The 23749-nt window shown below is 49.8% G+C and overlaps 1 protein-coding gene across 17 annotated transcripts in view; it reads right to left on the reverse strand.

Moving 5' to 3' along the window:
- Positions 1 to 23749, reverse strand: part of NRXN2 (neurexin 2) — a 170456-nt gene that overhangs the window by 128700 nt on the left and 18007 nt on the right. For 7 of the 17 annotated variants that reach the window (XM_072638995.1, XM_072638990.1, XM_072638988.1 and 4 more), the window contains exons 3-5: positions 12691 to 12708; positions 6359 to 6388; positions 3794 to 3865 (exon numbers count right to left, since the gene is read on the reverse strand). The exons of 4 other annotated variants lie outside the window; for them this stretch is intronic. In XM_072638995.1, the coding sequence (XP_072495096.1) occupies positions 3794 to 3865; positions 6359 to 6388; positions 12691 to 12708 (120 nt within the window). The remainder of the gene's footprint in view (positions 1 to 3793; positions 3866 to 6358; positions 6389 to 12690; positions 12709 to 23749) is intronic. 6 more of the 17 variants (XM_072638987.1, XM_072638985.1, XM_072638991.1 and 3 more) reach the window with 5 other exon arrangements.

Genomic DNA, 23749 nt, shown 5'->3' on the forward strand with positions numbered 1-23749 from the left:
CCTCCCCTGTAAAATGAGACAGCCTCTAAGCCCTAGAGGTCAGATTCTATGTTCCTATGATTCTTCCTCCTCCACCCACTCACCCACCCAATGTTCTTTCTCCACTCCCTCCCCCACCCCCAGCAGGGCAAGCTGCCCATGGCCTCTGTCCTCCCTGCCTCCCGGATGCCAAGGCACCAGCTGCCACCCCAGGGGCTGGCACAGAGACCCACTGCAGCTGACAAAGCCTAGTTCCTGGAGGCTCTGGGGGGTGAAGCAAGTGGGGTTCTGGTTTTCCTAAGAGATCCCTATCCATCCCCACTGTCAACCCCAGGGCTATGGTGGAAATCCAGGACAAAGAGGAAAGGAGACAGACCTGAGGGAGGGATGAAAAGAAAAGGGGACACCGAAGGAGAAAGAGGGATAGTTGGGCAGAAAAGAAGGGAGGGGATCGGTGGAGAGAAGAAATAGAGGAACACAGAATGGGAGACAGCAAATGTGAGAGGAAGGAGAAAGGAGGCCAGAAAAGGAAAGGGGGAAAGAGGATTGGATAGGAAAGGGGGACAGGGGCCTCCAGGGAAAGGTCTGGGCATCCCTCAGGGCCTCACTGTTTCCATAGCAACCAAGGCACCTGCCCCTAGCCACTGAAAATGGAAGGAACTGAGGGCTGAGGGGCTCGAGGATGAAATTGGGCTGCCCTGGAGTGTGCCCCTGCCCTGTGGGGGTGGGGCAAGGTAGGGAAGAAGGCAGGGGAGGGAAAGGGGGATCAGGGAAGGAAAGGAAAAATGGGTCAGGAAGAACAGGGTGACAGGCGAGGGAGACAGAAAGAATGAGCATCTGAGGTCGGATGGAGGTGGGCGGGGAGGACACTGAGCAGAGAGAGGGACACCAACAATTATAATCACCTGGACGGAAAGCCTGCTTTCTGGCTCAGAGATCCCTGAGCTGAAACACAGCCATCCAGATGGGGGTCCAAATCTATCCATCTTCCCCCTCTCCTTTGTCACCAGGGACGCCGACTGAGCACAAGACTGAGTGCCCAGGGGAAAAAGAACCATGGGATTCTGAACTGGCGGGACCTTAGGGACCACCGAGGCCTGTGTCCCCATTTCACAGAAAGGGAGACTCGACTGAGCCCAAGAGAAAGGAAGCCATTGACCCTAGGGGACACAAAAGGACCCAACCCAGGCTCCTTTGAATTTAAATCCACTACACCAGGCTGACCCCAGAGTCACTTAGAAACATAGAAAAGCAAAGACCGACAGCTGGACTCTGAGTTGGGTTTTGGGGGTCAGGGTTAACAGTCGGAACCCAAAAGAGGAACCCACGAAAAGGAAGCTCTGAGCTATGAGGGTAAGGTTGAAGATCGGAGAGAAACAGGATGTGAATGTGATGGACAGAGGATGGGGGAGGGAGGGCAGTGGACCAGGAAAGAGGGCTGGGTTCAGGAGGCAGGGGGGAGGGGTGGCCTCATTCAGTGACCAAGGCAGAGAGGAGAAGGAAGGGCATTGCATCGATGTGACAGTGCAAGGTGCCTGAAGCCTAAAGGCCAGAAAGCTTGAGGTGGCCGAGGGTACCACCCCTCCCCCATTTCTGTAGCCAGCCTTTAAATCTTCGGGTGCTCCAGGGGAGGAGGGCTGAGACTCCAGCTCCCATCAGCCTCTGAGCGAGGCACGAAAGAGGGGACTTACTGTCCCCCAAAAACTGAGCCTGGACCAGGAAATCAAGAGGGCCAGTGACAGCCACTGCCCCAGAGGATGATGGGAGTTATAGTCCTCCAAATCACTCACTAAGGAACCAGGAATGTCCCCTGCTAAGGAGCTCCCCCAGAGATCATGACTTGGTGTGGAGGAGAGATTCCCTGAACTGAACACAAGATTTGGAGTCCAAGGACCAAAGTTCAAATCCTAACTCTAACATTAACCAGATGGGAGCCTTAGGTAGGTTTCTAAATGTCTCTAGACCTTGGTTTCCTTATCTATAGCAAAATAATTAACATATATTGATTGACTGAATAGTTTTTATTCTGTCTTTGTGTGCCCAACACTTCAAACACAGTAGGTGCTTAATGAATGCTGATTGGATTGGACCAAAACAACCTTTTACACCACAGATGGCAGGATCATAGATAGAGAATGCAAGGGACCTCAGAGGCCAAACAGACTGATCTGTTCATTTTATAGATGAGGAAACTGAGCCTCAAGGAGGAGGTCACACAGATAGCAAGCATCAGAGGCAATATTTGAACCCAGGACCTATAACTTCAGAGCCAGTCAATGAGCATTTATTAAGCACCTACTATATACTAGGTCTAAGTTCTGAGAATAAAAAGAAAGACAAAAAATGGTCCCTGCCCTCAAGAGCTCCCGAACGGCCGTGCACCCCGATCTGAAGTTTCTTCGACCTTTGAGCCTGGGCTCAGATCTCTATTCTGTCATTAACTTGCTGTGTGCCCATGTTCTCACTGCTTAACCTCTCAGACTAAGAGTGTTCAGGCTGACCACGTGCAGATGCCCTGGTTCCCTTACTGCGGCTCAGATGAGACGCTGGGAAGGGACTCGGTCAAGGTCACCTAGCAGCCAGCAGTCAGAGCTGAGCTCTGAGGGCAGGTCCCTCAGACCCTGGCTCTGCGCCTGCTCTGCTCAGCTCACAGGAGGGATGGTGAGTCCCCACTGAGAGAACGTCTGCCCAAATGGTCATGGTTTCATTCAGGTAGGAAACTCCCTCCGCACATGCAGAAGTTTGTCTGGGAGCACTCAAAGGTTAAATGATCAGGGCATGTGGCCCTTTCTGACTCCAAGGCTGGTCCCTCGTCTTGTGACAGATTATGTTAAACTCGTACTCTTTAATCTGCTGCCCCCTTCCCTAGTCATCCCCTTGACAGCCCAGCAGCCTAAGTGAACAGCCCTCTATCCCTCAAGGTAGCCTCCACTCTCCCACCTCCCGGGCTTTTGCTCACTCTGTTGCGTAGGCCTGGAATTCCCTCCCTTCCTCTCCTTTCCTGCTGGGTACCTACTCATCCTTGAAAGTCCAGCTCAAACACAGCTTCCTCCAGGGCAGCTGAACTCTGACTTCTTGAGAAGCAATCATTTCCCTGCTTAGCCCTCAGTCCTAAAAGTATGGGTACCTTTCTGTTTGTTCATTATATTACATCATATATGGGACAAAATATCACAATATCGTATATTACCATTTTGTGTGCTAGAGGTCACAGACTTTGAGTGGAAAGGACCATTACAAAGAAGAGTAAACTGAGGCAGAGAGACATTCTCTCTTGCCCAGGGTCACAAAGCCAGGAAATGTCTAAGGTAGAATTTGAACTCAGGTCTTCTCTACTCCTGGTCTTGAGTTCTATCCACTATGCAACACTGTCCTTCTTCCCCATTCCCAGCCCAAGCTCCAAGAGAACACTTCCTTAAAGCTACCGTCTTCCTATATCCTGTGCCTAGCACTGGGCATCCCAGAGCTGGAAGGGATGGATCTCCAAATTATCCCTGACCAAAAGTGTCCTTGGTAAGGGAGGGCAGCCCCAGCTCCCCACCTCCACTGGAAGTCACCCGAGGGCAGGGCACATTCCTCTCCCTCCCATGTCTGGCGCACAGTAGGTGCTGCCATTTGATTGGGAGTCATATTCAGTCTGCCATATTCTCTAGCACAGGGGACATGCCTTTAGGGTTTGAAGAGAAGAGGAGAAAAGGAGGGGAGGAGTCACACCAAGAGCTGGGGGCAGCTGCCCCTGGGCTTCCCAGAAGAAAAGCAGCTCTAGAAGGATGGGAAGGAGCCCTTTTGGTGACCAGATGGAGGAGTCACTGACCTTTCGTTGGCTGGTGCACGTCGCTGGCTCCTCCTCGACCGGCCCCCCCCTCAGAGAACAGTAGGGACCCTACTGGAGAAACAAAATGGGGAGTCAGGCACTGACGGCTCCTGGGGGGCCAAGGCAGGAAGTCCTCTCCAGGGTCTGGCCCATAGGGCGCCTGCCTGGGGGCAGGCAGGTTCAGATGCCTTCTTCCCATATCACCTTGGGGCTGGAAAGGGGCTGAGGCTGGGGAGAGGAGGGAGCTGGGCCATCAGAAGCTGGGGATACCTGGCACACCCTTGGTGGAGCCCTCTCTGGGCATTGCCACTAACTCCATGGCAGACTCAGACTAAGTGTGAAGGAAGCTCTGTGCCCCCACCTCCCATACCCTCTGTCAAGGCCCTGGCACATGGTAGCACTGTGACCTTCAGTAGCTTTCTGCCCCAAACAGGCTCCCCCAGTTCCTTCACCCTGACTGACTTCCTTCCACCTGCTGGAATCTCTGCCTTCTCTGTCCCTCCTCTCGTCTTCCCACTACATTCAGCTGGTGGCTCCCAATTGTTTCTTCTCATTTGGGGCAGCCTGCCTCAGCACTGAGATGGGAGGTCACCACTTTCTCTCTTGTGGAGTAAGCTGGACTGTGGCTGGCACTCAGACACATGTATGTGCTTGAACCAAGGGCTCTCCTCTAGCTCCCCTCCACCAACTATTTCCTTCCTATTTTGTATATTTATTTCCCTGTCATCTCCCCTATTCCACTGTAAGTTCCTTGTGGGCAGCGACTGTCTTTTGCCTCTTTTACAGTTCTCTGTGCTTAGCACAGTGCCTGAGGGCACATAGTAGGGGCTTAATAAATGTTGACTGATTGATAGTAAATGGCAGTCAAAGACCCCAGCTAAGGGCAGGAAGCCATACTGTGCACACACGCAGCAGATGCCTGCTCACCTGCCCAGCCCCCAAAGGGCTCCTCCTCTCCCCATCATAACAAATGGGCCCCATTGTCGATATAAAGAACCTACATCAAGAGGAGGTCTCTGACTAGACCCTGCCCCCAAGCTGAGCTCAGGGCTAATGGAGCCTGAGACCTTCCCTGGAGTATCCTAGGACAGGCTTTCCAAGACCCCGACCTGAAGGAGCAGAGAGTGGGCTCACAGACCAAGAGGGCCAGATATCCAGAATCTGGAGCCAAGCACAAGGGAAAGAAGGAGAGAGGGCAGGAGGCAAGAATCCTTTGCCTGGCCCCCACCACTCATAAGGGCTGGCTTACTCTCTCCCCCTCTACCTGTGGCTCCACCACAGATCCAGGCACTGTGTCCCTTGGGTCTACCTGCCAAGGCCTAGCTCCCTTCCGGGATTTAAGCCCAATGCCATGCAAACCAAGTCGGCACTCCCCCTTCCCACCTCTCTCTGACCATCCCTGACAACTGCTTAAGGGCTTATTTGCATCCTTTCCCAGCCTTGAGGGAAGTTTGCCCCCAATGAACCGAGTCATGGACAGTGGGGATTGGGCCCCAGTCCTCTTATCTGAGACACAGACACCATGGAACTAGCTGAGATGCCTGGACACCAGAATCCTGTTCCCAGGCCTTCTGGTACAGTGGGAATATGGGCAGGCCAGGGGTGGCCACTGGATTCCACATGCCACAGTTCCCTTCTCCTTTCTCCCTTCTCCTCCTCCCCCTCAAGAATGCAAGTGACCCAAGAGAACAAGCACCCAAATGGCCTCTGGTCTGCATTGAGTTCCTTCCCCTAGGTTAGAGAATACATGAGTCTCAGCTCCACCACCCACCAGAGGTCTGAGACCTGGAGCAAAGTCACGTGACTTCCCTGGCAAGAGTGGGACCCTGTTTCCCATGTGTCAGATATGGATGGCCATCCCTGCGCCCTGCCTCAGGGTGTTTGGGGAGAAACCCAAAGCTGAGAGCTGGCTAGGACCTTAGGGGTCATCTTGTCCAACCCCTCATCTCCCCCCAGTTATCTAGAGGAGGGTAGAAGGCCTTGGGTAACTGCTGAGTGCCCCTGGATGGGGTGCTCAGCCCCCTGGCCCACCCCCAGGGCCCCAAGGAGGCAGGCCATGGGCAGGGGCCGGACTCCAGCCCTCCTCTGCTCCAATACATGCCTTTCTCTCTTCAGTCAGGTTGAGAAACAAAAGAATGAACAGGAAAGGTGGGAGAGGAAAATAAATCACAATCACAAAGGGTAGAGGATGGGGGGGAGGGGTAAGGAGTGGCAGGGAGAAGAAACCGCCAAAAAACCCAAGAAGAGAAACGAAGAAATGCCACCAGGAAAACTCGAGGAAGGGATGATTGGAGACAGCGGCAGGAGTTGAACATCTGCTGATGTCAGAAACCAAGGTGGGATGAGGCAAGGGCAGGGCTGGAGGACGGGCTGTGAGGAGGGAGGAGCACAGACGGAGACAAGCCCCCACCCCCAGTCCAGCCCCCCAAAACAAAGAAAGGAACAGACGGACAGACAGACAGACAGGGGAGAGGGGAGTGAGGGGGAAGGGGAGGGCAAAACAAAATCCAGGGGATTTGGGGCGAGGGGGACAGATCCAAACCAAACCAAACCAAAACTTCATACCTTCACTGTTTAACGTCAGGTGAGCCGGACCTTGGAAAAGGGGAAGGAGAGAGAAATAAAGAGAAGAAACAAAAACAAAAACAAAAATAAGAAAGAAAAGGAAAAAAAGAGAAGAAGAAACAGAAAACACGAGTCATCAAAATCGGCCAGAGAGAAGGGGGTAAGCTGTTGCTGCCACAATTTAAAACCCTTTTTAACTTGTGACAGGCATCGGGGGGAGAGGCCCCCAGCCCGGGAGCCGGGGAGGGGGGCCCGATGCCAAGGGCAGGGGGAAAGGAATGGGAGAGACACAAAGAGAGGCAGAGAGCCTGGAGTCAAGAAAGAGAAAGTGAAAGACAGAGAATCAAGGAGAGTCAGGGATGGAATCCTAGACAGAGAAAGGCGGGAAGACACTGAGAGAGATGGAGTCAGAGAAGGAAAGAGAGATTCACATAGGTCAGAGAGACCCAAAGTCAGGGAGAGAGAGTCAGAGACAAACAGAGATGGAGAGATGAAGAGACAAAAAAGTCAGGGTGACAGAGAAAATCAGAGAGACAGAGAAAGACACAGAAAGAGGAGGAGGACAAGGGCTGAGAAGGGGCCAGGAGCGACCAAAGGATAACGGGGCCAGGGCTTATTGCGGGAGTGAGGGGAGACAGGAGGGTTTGGTTTCTTTATTTCTTCTTGCCGAGGGGAGAAAAAAAAAAGGAAAAGGAGGAGAAGCTTGGCAGGGAAGATGCTTTTTTCCTTTTTCTTTTTTTTTCTTTTTTTTTTCTTCCGAGAGCCGGACAGAAAAAAAAAATGGTCAACGAGAAAAAAACGATTCAGATGGAGGAAAAAATAAAACACACAGAGAGATCAAAAGCCACCTGGAGAGAGAGTGCGTTGTCCCCTCCGAAGAGGGCCAAGCAGCTGGGGCTGCTCCCCCTCGCTTGGCCCTGTTCCTCTGGAGGACTGGGGAAAACTTCTGGGCCTGGGATATGGAGCCCTCGGGAGATGCCTCCCCAAGACTGTGGTCCCACAGGGCTGTTGATAGTGGGTGCTTAGACTCCCCAGATGCCAGGGCCCTGGATGCCTGGGTTCTAGGAAAACCAGGGAGGAGGAAGCTGGCCAGGGTGACCTAGAGGGGATGGCATCTGCCACAGGGGGACCTCAGGCCTAGGGAGGCAGGCGACTTGAGCCCCTTTGCAATTTGCGACTTGAGGCCTAGGGGCCAACCAATTGTGGGGACAAGGTGAGGATTGTGTGGTCTGGTCAGACTCCAGCCTCTAGCCTCTTTTCCCCTGCCAAGATCCTCTCTGGGGAGACCCCAAAAGCTATATCCTGGCTGTGGAGGAGAAAATAGACACTTCTGACTTAGGGATGAGCAAGGGGACATTCCAGGATCCTTCTAAAGTGGGGCATCAGCAGATCTGGGGGAGAATAGCTCAGCCCATTCACCCCAGGACACACAGACCCCAAAGAGAGAAAGGCCAGCTGGAAAAGAAGTGCAGGTGGCACCCCCAGGCTTTGCCAAATGGGAATGTGGACCCCCTCCCTTCATTTCACCCTACGTTTCCTGAACAAGCTCCTCGTACCCTTTACCCATCCTTCCTCCCCCCATTCACCCCCGCCCAACCCCAACCACCCTGACGTCTGGGCGGGAGATGTGGGAGGGGACTTCGCCAGCAGCACCATGTTGCCCTTGGAAACCATCCCGGTTGCTGTGGCAATGAGCTGTTGGCCCGGGGGGAGCTCGGGCCAGGACGAAGCTTGTCAAGGTTACAGAGCCCCAAGGGTTTCCAAGATGGAGCTGAGGACCAAGATGCCTGGGTTCCTGGAGGGTTGGGGAATGAGAGGCCAGGAGGTGGGCAGACAGACTAGTTCAAGAGGGCCCTGGACAGATCCTGTGTCTTATACCCCAGCCCTGCCCCTCTTCCTGGGGCTGATCTGACTTGCCCCTTCCTGGGCCCTAGGACTGCAGGTGAAGTCAGACATCCCCAGTCTCATTCCTTGGCTCCCTCAGGTATTCCCACCACAGGAACGGGGGGACTTTTCATGACTTCCAGGAAGCCCAGCATCCCCAGGGCCCCATCTGGTGAGGGTGGATGGAGAAGAAGGAGGAGGTTTTCCCTATAAAGCAGAAGACTCTGGTGTCCTGCTTGGGGACCTTTGTGACCTTCCCTGGCCCCCCAGCTCTGACTCCTAGGTCTATCTGGGCTCCTTCCCCTCCAGTTTCCTGGTACTGAATCCCAATAGCCATTTTTCCCGTCCAGCTTCCCAGCCAGGAGCGCCAGGTCCCACCCTATTCCCTTGGCCAGCTGGGGCAGGTAGTGAGTCTGCAGGTGATGGGGCCAGAGCTGACACCCCTTCCCCCTCCCTGGACCCTGCCGCTGTCCAGCTTCTCCACAGTCTCCACAGTCTCCACAGTCTCATTAGCATGCAGTACTCTCCTCCCGTCACCAAGGCAACCGGCTGCTCAGCTCCCTCAGGCGTGACGGCACCAGCCATCTTGGTGAAGGGGAGCCTGAGTCCCATCTTCCCCCAGCCCCTCGGTTTGGACTGGTCCAATCCCACCCCCAACCCTGGCACAGCCTTCATTCTTTCTCCAGATGCCATACTGGGCTTGCCCTCCAGAAGTGGGGTCCCCTGCTCCCTTTGCAGGCCCTCTGACCTTTCCCCAGAAGCCCCCAGTCCCTTCCAACCCTTCCCTCACCACACACACACACACACACACACACACACACCCCTCCTCGGCATCCCCTTCCCCTTCCCTCTCCCCATCCTCTCCGCCTTGACTACGCTCGTCCAGGCAGCTGGCAGTGATGGATGGCTTTACTCGGGGTCTCGCCTGAAGCAGGCAGATAAGGCGCCCCTGGCTGTGTCTCTGTCATCCTCCCCGTGAAAAGGGGGAGATGGAGGAGGGAGTTGGGAGAGAGGAGCATGGGCCTGCATCCCTGGAGAGGTTCAGACCTCAGCCAGGACTAGGGGATAGGAGGGGGTATGTGTGATGAAACTCTTGGGTTTCCTGAGTGGGGAGCTTTGTCTGGGAGCAGAAAGCAGTTGGAGCAAAGGGAATCCTGAACATGGCCTGTTCTAGCTGGACATCCTCCCAGCTCTTCAAGCCCCCGAGTCTTGAAGGGAGAGGGGCTGCTCCCCTCAGTCCCACGTACTGGGGACCACAAGAAGGCTGCCAAGTGTAGGTAAGAGAAAGTGGGATCAGGAGGTGAGGCAGGCAGCTAAGGGGCTAGAGAGGTATACCAGGCACAGACAGGTGTAGATACAAACTCTCTCCATAGCACGCACACTCTCACACTCGGAACGGGCACACCCCAAAGACATACAACACCATGTGCAGCAACCCTGGAGAGACACCTGGAGAGACCGTGGGGATCTAGAGGGGAGCGCACAGGCCAGTATGTGGACCCAGAAATGGACACACTGGGCACACATAAAGACGTGCTGCCAATATCCTGTCACCCTCTGTCCTGTGTCTGCCCACTCAGCTTGGATGGGGGCAGCCCAGCAGAAACAGCTGGCCAGAGCTGGGTCTCTCAGAGTGTGTGTGTGTGTGTGCGTGCGCGTCTGTCTGTCTGTCTGTCTGTTTGCCTGTGTCTATCTTTCTCTCTCTCTGTTCCTATTTTTCTGTCTCTCTTTCTCTCTGTCTTTGTCTCCTTATCTCTGTCTCTCTATCTCTGACTCTGCCTCTGTCTCTCTCTGTCTCTCTCTGTCTGTCTCTTTATTCCTGTTTCTCTGTATCTCTGTCTCTCTATCTTTGTTTTTCTGTCTGTCTGTCTGTCTGTCTCTCTCTCTCTCTCTCTCTCTCTCTCTCTCTCTCTCTCTCTCTCTCTCTCTCTCTCTCTCTCTTTCTCTCTCTCTCTCTTCCTTCTCAGAACACAACCTGCCCATCCCCTCCCTTCCTCTTCTCCCCGGTGAGAAGGACTTAGAAAACCTAGAGCCTCCTTTCCCATCCCCCTGCTTTCTTCTTTCCTTACTGCTCCGGTTCTCTGGCATTCTCTTTCTCTCTGTCTCTTTCCTCCCCCCATTCCTCCTTTCTCTCTCTGTCTGTTTCTTCTTTTTCCTCTATGCTTCCCTTCTCTCTCCCCCTCTTTTCTCTTTTTCTCTGCCTCCCTGTGTCTTTTTTGTCTCTGTTTCTGTCTCTCTGTCTGTCTCTCCCCCACTCATCCATCACTGTCCCCCTAGCAACCCTTTCTTCCAGTTCATCTCACTTTCCCCCATCTTCCCTCTTTCCCTCTATCTCTCTCCAAATCTTTCTCCCCTTCTCCTTTCATCCCCCTCCACCACAGCCCTGGTCTCCTCCTCCTCTCTGGTCTCTCTCCTTCTTCTTCCCTCCCTCCCTCCTCTTTCCATCTCTCCTTTGTTCTAGAGGAGTCATGACACCAAGAGCAAGTAAAAGTCATACCAACACTAAATCTTATCTGTAGGACTCAGAAGGCTCTGTCCAGCTAGACCCACCCAGACACTCACGCAAGGAGATACATACCACCCAGCCATGCGCATGCACACACGCGTGCGCGCACACACACACACACACACACACACATTTGCACACAGAAATTGTCTCCTCTCTCTCCCCTCTCATTCTCCCTTCCTCTCTTTCCCTCCCCTTCCCTCCCTCCCTCCCTCCTCTCTCTCTCTCTCTCTCTCTCTCTCTCTCTCTCTCTCTCTCTCTTTCTCTCCTCTCATCCTCCCTTTCTCTCTCTCCCTCCCCTTCTCTCTCCTCTCTCTTTCTCTCACACGCACACAACCACACACTCAGCCAGATGTGCAGACCCAGACACATACTGAAGCATGTAACCAGATTAACAGAGACACACAAGTATACCCACACAGAGATGTGCACACACAACCCTGGAAATGTGTGAACACAAACACCAGAAATTTGGACATTTGATAGAGATGTCCACAGGCATAAACACACGTATGCGTGCGCACACAACTCTGCAGACAAACACCCCAAAGTGCAGAGATCTCACAAACCACACAGACGCTTATTCTTGTACACAAATGCATAAATACTCGAATGTACGTGCACACGCATGCACGTGCAAACATGCCCACTATCAGACACACATATACACACTTAGGCACAGAAGTGTGCAAAGCTGCACATTCAGTCACCAGATCCTTGGCTGGTGCCCCCCACAAGCTTGTGCATGGTAGCTAGGTGTAGCAGGAGCACCAGGCTCCCAGACAGACCCAGCTGATGCACCCCAATTCTTCAGCCTCTCTTCTTCTGGCTCCCCCACTAGACTCTGCCCCTGTGGGCCCACCAGGTGCCCAAAGCCTCATCTATTGCAGCAACCCCAGAGGTGTCAGCTCATTTCACACCTGCACTTCCCTGAGGCACCACCTCCTCCATCGACTCTCCTCAATGGAGCAATTGCAACCCTCCTACTCAGACCCTGTCCAGCAGGGAACATCAGCTGCCCGGAATCCCCTCCCCGGAATTCTTGGTGATGCCCCTACCTGGGGGCCTCTCGCGCACTCTCCCCTCCAGCTCCCTTTCTCTCCTTTTCTACCCCAAGAGAAAAAAAAGAATCAGAGACAAAGTATAAAGCAAAGGGAGAGGAGGTTGGCCGACTCCCCCAACAGGAAAAAGGCTCCTGACTACACCCTCCCTGCAGAACCCCCTCACTGCCCCTGAGCTTCCCTTGTGTGTGGGGGGGAGCTAGGGAAAGCAAGTGCTAAGCCTCTAAACCTGTACACCCTGACCTCAGAGGCCCTGCCCTGGCCCGAAGCCCCCAGACCCAACACCCAGATGAGTCCTCCATCGGGCCCCGTTCCTATCTATGGCAGACCTGAGGCTCCAGACCTCAGAGGCTGCCTCTGCAGACCAGAACAAGGGTGGCTGGGACTCCCTCCTGTTGGTCTCCCTGACTCATCTCTCCAGTCCTGCACAGTTTATTCTTTCCTGTCTTCTCCCCCTTGCCCACTGTCCCTCCTTCCCCATTTCCCAGTTCCCCCTCCATATCTCTTCTTCTGCCATGGTCTCCCACTACCTCTCCTCCTCTTGGGATCAGACAAGAAGAAGAGATGGGACAGAGAGCAGCAATCCACACTCCCAGTCCATTCAGTGGTCCCCAATTCTGCCTCTTCCTTCTTCCCCTTTTCACCATCCATGAGGAAAGGGGACTTTGAGAGCACAAGGTAAGGTGGGACCCATATTTGCCAGGAATGGGGAACCCAGGCATCCAATTTCCCCAGCCTCAGTCCTTCACCAATGTGGTTCCTTCCTAGGTGGATCAGGAGGATGTGCCTGGATGACTGGTGCCCACCCCCTCCCTGAAACCTGTCACAGATACCAAGAAGCAGAGGGAGATGTTTTCAGGCAGTCCTGAGGCCTTACTCACCTTCCATGGGCTGCTCCTCTGCAGGAAGACAGATGTCATAGGAGAGAGAGAAAGAAGAAAGAGAGGCACAAGAGTTAGAGCTAGAAATGGGCTCCCTGGGAGAGGGGGCAAGGTCGGGGGCAGGTAGGGAAAGGGTAGAGGGGGACTAAGGGGAGCTCAGCTTGCCATCTGCAGCATCTGCACATCCAGGTACTTCCTCTACTTTACAGCCCCAGCTTACAAACAACCCACACACTGAACCCTTGGCTCTTACTACCAGGAGCCAACCTGGAGTTTGGGGGAGAAAGGAGGTGTAGAAAACCAGGACAGTTCTGGGGCATTGAGGATGTGGGGAAAAGGGAGACGCTCACTCAATCCACAAGCCCCTACCAGGGTCGTCTACAACCTAAAGCTTGAATGAAACAAAAGATTCTATGACATGAAAGTGAAAAGGAAGGGCAACCCAGGCATTAGGGCCAGCCAGTGCAGAGGCCCGGAGGTGGGAGATGGTGCCATTCATGAAGAACAAGAAGAAAGCTATTTTAACAGGAAGCATGAAGGGTAATCATCTGTAATAAGATTAGAAAGAGGACAGGTTGTGAAGAGCTTTAAAAGGCAAACAGTGGAGTTTGTATTTGATCCTGGAGGAATACAGAGTCACCAGAATATATTGACTGGGGAGATGACATGGTCAGACTGGGCAGCGGAGTGAAGGATGGATTAAGTCAGGAGGCAGGGAGGCTAATTAGGAAGATATTGAAATAGTTGAGGCCACAGATGAAGGGCAGTAGTGGCATGAGTGCAGAGAAAGTAACATATGCAAGAAAAGTGACAGAGATAGAAACAGTATTTGTGGATTCTGTTTTGTTTTTGTGACAATCTGGATTAAGTGACCTGCCCAGGGTCACACAGCTTCTGAGTTCAGATCTGAACTCGGGTCCTCCTGACTCCAAGGCTAGTACTCTTTCCCCTGCAGCATCACCTCGCTGTTCCAAAACAATATTTGACACCAGATTAAACATGGGGGATGAGGGTGAGTGCAGAGTCAAGGATGACTCCCAGGTAGTGAGTCTGAGGAACTAGACAGAACCTGCAACTATAATGGGGAGGTGTGGGAAAGGGGAGGGTTTCCTGGGAAAGCATTAAGTTCAATTTTGGACATGTTGAGTTTGGATAATGACCGGACATCCATTGGCAGCTGTTGATACTGGACAGCTCAGAGGAGACAAAGACTGCCTCTTGCTTAAATGCTTTGAAACAACAGTGAGAACGTGGGGGCTACACTCACACTAGTCTACTGTGCCTGTGAAGTCATTCACATTTGAATCCAAGGTAAAACTTTACATTAGTCCCTATTGAATTCCATCTTATCAAATCTAGACCAATGCCCAGTTTGTTAAGATCTTTTCTGGTCAGGACTCAGTGTGTTAACAATCCCTCGTGCCTTAATGTCATCAACAAGTTTGATAAGCCGCCATTTATGTGCTTATCAAGTCTTTGGTGAAAATGCTAAACAATAGAGGGAGATGCAGATTCCTGGGACACCATACTGGAGACCTGTGTCCAGGCTACCAACTAACTATTAATGATTATTCTTTGGGTCCAGGCATTCAACTGTTTCCAAATCCACCTACATTGTCTTTCACATCTCACCATCATTTCCACAGGAATAGCACAAGATACTTTATTAGACATTTGGCTAAAAACCCAGGTAATTATATCTATGGTATATTAGAGGATTTGTTGCATTGTCGCACTGATGCATTGTTGGTGGAACTGTGATTTGGTACAATCATTCTGGAAAGCAATTTGGAATTAATGCAAACCAAGTAACTAAAATGCCCATACACTTTGCCTCAGAGATTCCACAGGCTAGGCATATACCCCCAAGAAGGTCGGTGACAAAAAGAAAGACTCCATATACACCAAAGTATTTCTAACAGCATTGTTTTTGTGATTGCAAAGAATTGGAAACAGAGCAGAAGTGCATTTAGGGTTAGCTAAACAAGTTCTGGTCCATGAATGTCATGAAAGATTCCTGCACCATAGCAAATGATGAACATGATGAATACAGAGAAGCACTAAAAGATTTGTGTGATCTGATGCAAAGCAGAGGATGCACAGCAATGGCAGTGAAATTAAGCAGCTAAGAGGAAATGTTGGGAAATCCTCAACAACAAGCCAGGACTCCTCCCTCCTCTGCAGAGAGACAAGCAGGGAACACTGAGAATAAGAGCAGTGGTTCTTGGTTTTGTATTTTTTCATCAGTTTTATTGATTTTTTTCTTCCTCTTTTTAAAAAACATCTTTTCTATAAGGGATGGCTCTCTGGAGTAGGGGATGCAGAGGGAAAACTAAGTGATGAAAAAAAGCAATAACATTTCTTAATGGAAAAGGAACAAAGTTAGTTTGACAAAGTTAGTACTTGACTTCACAAGTTCAACAGACTAATTCATGCTCATGTGTGAGTATAGGCCAAGGTTACTGTTGAGTATTGTTGAGTATTGAGTTCAGCTCAGGGTTGTCGTTTTCCAAGAGTTTAAGCAAGAGGCCTTTGTCTCCTCTGAGCTGTCCCATATCACCAACTGCCAATGGATGTCTGGTCAACCTCCAAATTCAACATGTCCAAAAATGAACTTAATATTTTCCTTTGCAAATTGACCTGACCTGGTCTCAGTGAAATCAGGTTGGCTTTCTGTGATCATCATTCCTTTTGCTAACCATCTCTTTACATGGTAAACACTTAACCAATTTTTCATTCATTCATTTTGTGATGATCCTTTCTAAAAGTCACTCACTGTCTCTGTCCTCTTTCCTTTTGTGAAATCAGTCAACTAATTCTCTTTCTCCCTTCCTCCCTCCCTCTCCTCCCATTTCTCTCTCTTCTCTCTCTCTCTCCCATCTCTCTCTTCCCTTTCTCTTCTCTCTGTCCCCCATCTCTCTCTTCCCTCCCTTTCTTTCTCTCTCCGCATCTCTTTTCCCTTTCTCTCTTTCCTCTCACCTCCATTTCTCTCTTCCTTTTCTCTCTCTTTCTCTCTCCCTTCCTCTCTCTCTCCCTCTTCTTTCTCCCTCTCTCCTGTCTGTCTCTCTCCCTTTTCTCCTGTACCTCCTGATTCCAGGAATACAAACTGAGATCTGAGCCCTTAATAAGCCCTAGAGAAGGTGGGGGGGGGCTTGGCTTTTCACCAGATAAAGATGGGGAGAAGGAATTCCACATGGAGAGAATCATGGGAGCACATGTTCAGAAACAGTGGAACTCACAGAGGGGGTGAGTGGATAATCCAATTTGGTTGCAACATATAGTATATGCTTGGAAGTACACGAGATAGTTGGCGTCAGACTACAGGAGAAAGCCTCGAATGCCAAGAGTTCGAATTTATTCTCAATGTTAGAAAAAATAGTAAGAGTTATGGAATAAGAAGAACCTGCTCCTTGTTACATAATAAGTCCCCTCATCACTGGAAGGAATTAAGCCAATGCTTTGCAGCCACCACTGAGGGTCACTCTGGAAGGAATTCCTGTCCTGGCCAGGGAGCCGTTCTAAATCATCTTTAAGGTCCTTTCCAGTAACAAGAAATGTGAGATTCAATTTCCATCAGCATCATCACTCAAAAAAGAAGGTAAACTTCTTGAAGACAGAAAGGTTGCGTTTGTCTGTCTGAATTCCCCCCAGTCTGATCAAGAACCAAGCATTTATTAGGTGCCTACTATGTGCCGGGCACTGCTCTAAGTATGATGGGTACAAGGACAAGACTGGAACTATCCCTGCCCTCAAAGAACTCGCATTCTCCTGCAGAGGGCTTGACACCACAGCACCTTAATGGATGCATGCTGAGCTAAAAATGCTTTAAGATTTACAAACTTCCTCCCTCATAACAATCTTATGTGGCAGGTACTGTAGTTATTATCTCCACTTTACAAATGAGAAAACTGAGGTGCAGAGGCATGAAGGGATTCCAGTGCAAGGTCACACAACTAATAAACATCACAGCTGAACCCATGTCCCCTTGACATCAGGGTTAATGATGGTTCCACCATACCATGCTGAATTTACTTAGTGGCAATAAGGAGTCATGGATGGTCTTTGGGCAGGGAGGTGATAACAATAAAGATTTTTCTAGCAATAGAATGGGCAAAATATGAAGACAGTTAGGAGTAAGAGACCACTGGAGAGTCTGTTGCGATGATCCAGGCAAGAGGTGATAAGAATCTGAGCAGTGGACATGGGGAGGAAGGGATGGAGGTGACTTAGGGGTGGGCTGGAGCCAGCTCCTACTGACTTGAGAGAGCCGACTGTTAAATATTCAGAGTGAGTATTTATACCTCAGGAATAAGCAAATACTACAAATCAGGACTTGAGTTACTGTTTTGTTGATTTCTAGACTTAAGAAAGTGATGACAAAAATACTGATAATCCAGATCAAGCTTAAAAGCATGCCTTGGGTATTTTTTTCCCGGTGGGTTGGTTGTTAAACATTTATCAGCATGGCACTGAAGATGAGAGATATTACAAAACAGAAGGGATAAGACCTGGTGACTGATTGGGCATGGAATCCATGGGAGGGAAGGAGTCAGAAAAGAGCTTCTGAGTATGGATGGTGGGGGAAATGAAGGTGACTTTCTCCAAGCGAGGGAAGGCATCACACCTGTCAAACCAGATCTCTGATATAGGCCCCTCGGGGACCAAGAGGGAAGACCTTGCTAGAGGTCTCTGGGATCCAGGGGACCTTCCCCTGCACCTCCATCCCTAAGCTCCTGGCTCTGTCCCTTTGCCAGGGATGCCAGGGAGGGGTCAGGAAGGGGAAGGAGTCCATAAGCCCAACACTGATCACATACACACACACAAAAGCCTCTTCCTGCTCTGTGTCTGTCTGCTCCCCCCAAGAACCAGCAAATGAGACCCAAAGACCCTGAGACACGTCATCACCAGCGTATCCACCCCCATGAGACAAACACTCACTCACACAGCTCCCTCTGATCTGCTATAAACACACACTCCTCCCGCTCCTAACCCTGCCTACAGACATCTCCATTCCTGGCCAGACACACCTGCTTCTCTACGCTTTCTCCTCTGCCTGTACTGCACACATTGACACACACAGTGGGACCCCAAACTCCCACCACAGTCACGTCCTGAAAAAGTTGTTGCATAAGTTACACTTTTCAAAAATGGAGTCCCATCTTGAATACATCAAGGAAACCAGCCCCCGCATGGAAATCCTCCAGAGATTCCGTGGTTGAGGGAGGCCTCTTTGGAAGGGAACTGGGCTTTCCCGCATCAAGTCTGCCTGAGGTGAGCCCCAGGGAGGTGATGAGAGTTTCAACCTCTGTACTGCCCAAGACTCCCAAACAGTAAGTCATCCCAAAACATGCTGGTCAAACTTAGCCAGCCTCTGCTTCCAGTCACAGGTGCTCACATTCATAGGGAAATAGTTTCAAAAGACTGGAGGGAGACTTCAGAGAGAATAATAAGGAGTGACTCTCATTCAGGGCATACATTAGAGTCTGCCAAATGCCTTAAAGACATTTTCTCATGTGAACCTTCCCCACAACCCTGGGCAAGATGTTGTAGAGGTATCATTACCCCTAATCTGCCGACAAGAGAACTCAGTTCTGGTGAGGGTAAGTGACTTGACAGAGGGAGAGGTGAGATTGGAACCCAAGTCTTTCTGACCCCCAAGTCTAGCACCCAATATATCTACTAGACCAGGGGTCCTTCTGGTGATGTGGACCCCCAGCCAGTCTGGTGAAGCCTAGGAACATCTTCCCAGAATGTGTTTAAATGCATAACATAAAATACACCAGAATACAAGGGAAAGTGACTCTCTTAAAATAACAGTGATCAGCATCTATTTCCTACCCAAGTTCATGGATCCTAGATTAAGAACACCAGCGCTAGACCATAATGCATAGGAATTATCTAATTCAATCTCATTTTACAGATAAGGAAAGTGACTCTCAGAGAAGGTGACTTGCCCATGGTCCCAAAATTGTTAAGTGGCAGAGCTACTATTTCCACGTTCAGAGCTCCCGGCTCTAAGTGCCCCTCCTTTTCCCTTCCCAGGGTTCTCTGGGAACTGCTCTTTGTCACAATTCTTCCTCCACTCCCCTAAGCAAAGATAGCAGCCAGCACTGATTAAACACCTATTGTGTGCACAGTGCTGGCCCACAACTAGGCACCAGGTATCCCTCTGGAGCTCTCCTCCCTGGCCCACATGTGAGTAGTCCCAAAATTCTACTGAGTCTGGCTTTAAAATCCCTTTATATACACTCATTCCCTTCTACTGCCATCACTGCTTCCTGCTTAATGCCCTGTCCACACCCTCACTGTCTTATCCAGAACTGAATAAATTATCCTCCAACTATCCCAGAATGTTGAACCTGGAAGGGCCTTAGAGATCTTCTTGTCCAAAAGTCTCATTTTACAGACAGGAAAACTGAGGCTCTGGGATGGGAAATGAGCAGGGACACAAACCCAGGGCTTTGAAGTCTCAGACTGGTGCTCCATCCTTTCTCCATCTTTGATGCTGGGCGGTCTTCCTGCATCTCATCTCTGGCCCCTCTTATAATGGCTGCCAGAAACATCTTCCTAAAGCTCAAGCATGAGTTGGGTTGGGTTGGGTTGGGGCTCCTGTGTTATACTTGTATCAGTATTACCCGTCCTCGTATATTCATTCCCCTCTGGACCAACTGCCTTTGGCATTCAAGGCTCTCCATGACCTGATTTTAATCCACCTTCTTCCCAATGCCTCATTTTATGAACCTCCACTCCAGCCAAGCCAGCTTCCTTACTGTCCCCAAAAAACAACTGCCATTCCTACCTCCACATCTTTACCCAAGATATTTCCCCTAGCTTGACGTCCTTATCCCTTTCTATCCACCCTTACTCATCCTTAAAGGCCCAAGTCCGCCCCCAATTCCTGCAGGATGTCTCCACCAGGCATTGGGCCAGACATGACTGCTCTGTTCTCTGTAGTCCAATGGAGCTAACTGTCTGCACACCTCATCTGGGCATTTAACCACAGGCTGTCACACACTGTTACTTACCTGCTTTGTCTGCAAATGTCATCTTCCCAACAGCTTATAAACTTCTCAGAGACTGGAATCATGTGACAATTTACCAAGAAGGAAGCAAAGAGAGGCTCAACTGGATGTCATAAGACTCAGACATCAAAAGCCTCACCTGCTTTCACCCTCAGGACAGCTTCTGGGGCCCTTGTTCACTCACAGTCTATGAACTCATCATTTACACACAATTCTAACCCCCTCCCAGAGTTGTCTGATTTCCTACAAGATAGGTAGATTAGAAGGTGGAGTGATTCCTGGAGGCAAGCACAAAAACAGAAGTTGGGACTCAGAGTCAAACAGTGCAGGAAGAGACAGGAAAAGTATGAAAAAGAGACACAAGAATTCCCAGCAATCTCAGGACAGATGGATGCTTCCCTAAGGGCATTACTGTGAGAACCTAGGGCAGTCATTGGTATTTAGAGAGAGAAATGACTCTGAACCACCTTCTCAAAGAGAAGATGAATTATAATTAGTTCAATGTACACTTTTAAAAGGCAGAGAATCGTGCAAGATGTTCAGAGAGATTTCCTTCCCAAATGGTTAACAATTTTAAAATGGTGCTTAGTTCCCTCAGCTGCCAATGCTCCCTCTCTAAGATTATCTTCTATTTACCTTGTATGTGCCCTATGTATACATAACTATTTGCAGCTTGTCTCCTCCATTAGACTGGAGTTACTTGAGAGCAGAGACTGTCTTAGCCCAGGATCTAGCACATAGTAGGTGCTCAATAAATGCTTGTTGACTGACTGTTGGTGTTTAATGGAATGAGTTCTCAATGGTCAGGAAATTTCACCTATGTGGAACAGTTCATTCTGCAAGGATTCCAGATAGATTGAGTTTTATTATACTTCACAGAGCACAGTACAAGGATGGGCACAGAATCAAACCTCAGTATTTATTTATAGGATGAATGAATAAGGCAAGAGCCTTCCCTTCAGTGGGCATTAGTTTCCCATCTGTACAATTAAGGGTTTGGACTAAGAACACTAACAAGCTAAGAACTTAGGAGTGAGTTCCCTAACCACACACTGCCTAGGGAAGAGAGAGAGGGGGTAAGTAGGGCTTAGATTTGAGAATATCCTGGAGGAAGCTTAGGGGGAAGGGGGAAGGGAGAGAGGTGACTCAATCTTGAATGAAGAATTGGCTGCAGACAAGCCTGAATGTAGGATTAACTAGAAGCTTTTCCTCCTTGACTCTCCCCAATTCATGTCATCTCTCTTTGCTCTGAACCCCAAGACTCAGCAGGGTTAATGGACAGAGTCCTGGACTTGAAGTCAAGAAAGCTTGGGTTTCAGTTCTGCCTTTGACATTCATTATCTATGTGACCCTGGGCAAGTGACAATGTCTCTGAGCCTCAGTTTCCTCATCTCTAAAATGGGGGTGATCATAACACCCACCTCACATGGTTGCTGTGAGACTCAGCTGAAATAATGGGCACTCTGCAAACCTTGAAGGGTTACAGACTTGTAGGCTATTATGATTCCTCTTCAACTGTATCAGAGTCATCTGTGTGCCCCTGTGCCTTCTCTGACTCTATTACAAGTTCCTTGACTTCTATTCTTCTCCATCTCCCTTGTGGGTTCTTGCACAAGTGACCCAAAGTCGGGCAGTGGAAACAGGGAAGGCTTGTGTTCAGCACGGCTGGTTCAGTGCCTTCTTAGCCAGAGTTAGTCTCCCCCATCCCTCCACAGGCTGTCAGAAATATCTTCCTAAAGCCTAGTTCTGTTCCCCCTCCCCACCCCCCACCAGCTTCTCAGCTGCATGTGTACCTTCCTCCCCCTTCTGGGTGGCATGCTCCTGGCATTCAAACCTCTCCACGACTTGACTCAGACCTGCCTGCTTCACACTACTGCAGTTCATGAACCTTCTGCTCCAGCCTGGCTTAGAACATACTCTACCCAAGGTCACACCCTAGAGCAAGTCACTTCATTTCCCTATACCTCAGTTTGCTCATCTCTCAAATGGGGACAATCATACTTTCCCTACACATACTATAAAAATGTCTGCCCTCATCCATGTCACATGGTAGCTTCAAGGAAGATGTTTTCAGTTCAAACCAACTCAGTTCTACAAGCATGAATCAGGTGACCCCCAGCTGTCAGGTCCCATGCTAGGAGCTAAAAAGAAAACGGTCCCTGTCTTCAAAATGCTTACATTCTACTTAGGGACATACAACGTGGAGACTAATAAGCCAATTCAAATTATATACAAAATGAAACATGACTGCAAAGATTGGTGCTAACAGTTGGGAGAGGGAACTGGGCCAGGAAAGGGCACTGAGCAGAAAGTTCGGGATTCAACAAGGTAGAGGAACAGAAGGAGAGCATTCTGGGTACGAAGGACAGAAAGCCTGTGCTAAGCAGTGAGGCCAGAGAAGAAGTGCTATGTGTGAGGAACAGCGAGGAAGCCAGTTTGTCTGGAACACAGAATGCCTAAGGGGTAGTAACGTGAGCTCAGTCTGCAAAGCCAGGCTGCAGCCAGATTTCCAAGGGCTTTAAACACCAGAAGTGCTTCTATTTTCTCCTGGAGGCCAAAGAGGGCTAGTGAAGATTCTTGAGTAAGAGAAAAGCACAGTCAGACCTGTCCTTTGGATGACTGAAAGCCCTACTAAGAGAAAGACATAGACCTTTGTTGAATTTAACTGAAAGACATCACCCCCACCATGACCATGCCAACCACACACACAGGACTCATCATGCCCTCATTATCATTGTTCTCTTGGGGAGATAGGAAGAGAGAAAGAGACACAGACAGAGACACAGACAGAGACCAAGACAGAGACTAAGAGGGAGAAATGGGAGAAACAGAGACAAAGCCTGGGAATGAATGAGTGTATATGTGATGGATGAATGGATGAATTTTTAAAAGCACTTATTAAGTGCTTACTATGTGCCAAACACTGTGCTAAGTGATGGAGCTATAAATAGAAAAATCTTACATTCTCTGCTCTTAGGGAGCTCACACTTTACTTGAGGAAGAAAATGCATAAAAGAAAATTTAGCTGCAGAGCAGATGGAAACAGACAGGGAGAGGCAGAGACAGAGATAGAGAAAAAGCAGAGACAGAAAAAGAGGCAGAGATAGAGAAAAAGCAGAAACAGAGAAAAAGGCACAGTCAGAGAAAGAGACAGAGAAAGAGGCAGAGAGACAGAAAAAGGCAAAGAAAAAGAGACAGAGAGAGAGAAAGAGGCAAAGACAGAGAAGAGACAGAGACAGAGGCAGAAAGAAAAGCAGAGAGAGACATCCTGAACAGCTCTGTACACTGGCCCACACTAGACTACAAACACATATACATAACTTCCCTCTTCCTTTGATCTTCAGTCCCCATTGTTTTGTGTCATTGTAGGAGAATGAACATTGGCTTTGGAGATCAAAGTGCATGGTTCAAACCCCACTTGTACCACTTACTACTTGTGTGACATTGAGTCCTGTCTCCCAGTCTAGCCCCCAGTTTTCTCATCTGTATAATGAGGGGCTGGACTAGATGACTTCTGTGGGTCATTGTAATTCTAGATATATGACACTGATCATCAGAACCGAAAGTAGGACTCATTTCTATTTAATCACTTTAAGTTTTACAACACAACCCTCAGAACCACTCTGTGATACAACTATCAGTGTTTCCCCACACAGAGGCACAATAACCCAACAGTACAGACCCGGGAGGGGTTTTAGGAGTCATTGACTCTCATCACTCAACCTATGATGGAACACACACACACACACACACACACACACACACACACACCATCCCAGACAGGAAGTCACCAGTCCCAGAGAGAGGATTTGAATCCCAGCCTGACAATTAACTACCCTTGTAACCTTCAGCAAGTCCTTTCCCCCTCTGATCTTAGTTTCTTCATCTTTAAAATGAAGGAGTTGCAGGTGATAATCTCTGTGATTCATTCCATCTCTAAACTATAAGAGTCTGTGAGCCCTAGTGAGGGACGGCTCACTAGGACAGTCTATGCCTGTGCTGGACAGCTCCCTGTAGGGGTAAATTTTTCTTCTCTT

Source organism: Notamacropus eugenii, chromosome 2, assembly GCF_028372415.1.
Source record: "Notamacropus eugenii isolate mMacEug1 chromosome 2, mMacEug1.pri_v2, whole genome shotgun sequence".
Classification (NCBI taxonomy): Eukaryota; Metazoa; Chordata; class Mammalia; order Diprotodontia; family Macropodidae; genus Notamacropus; species Notamacropus eugenii.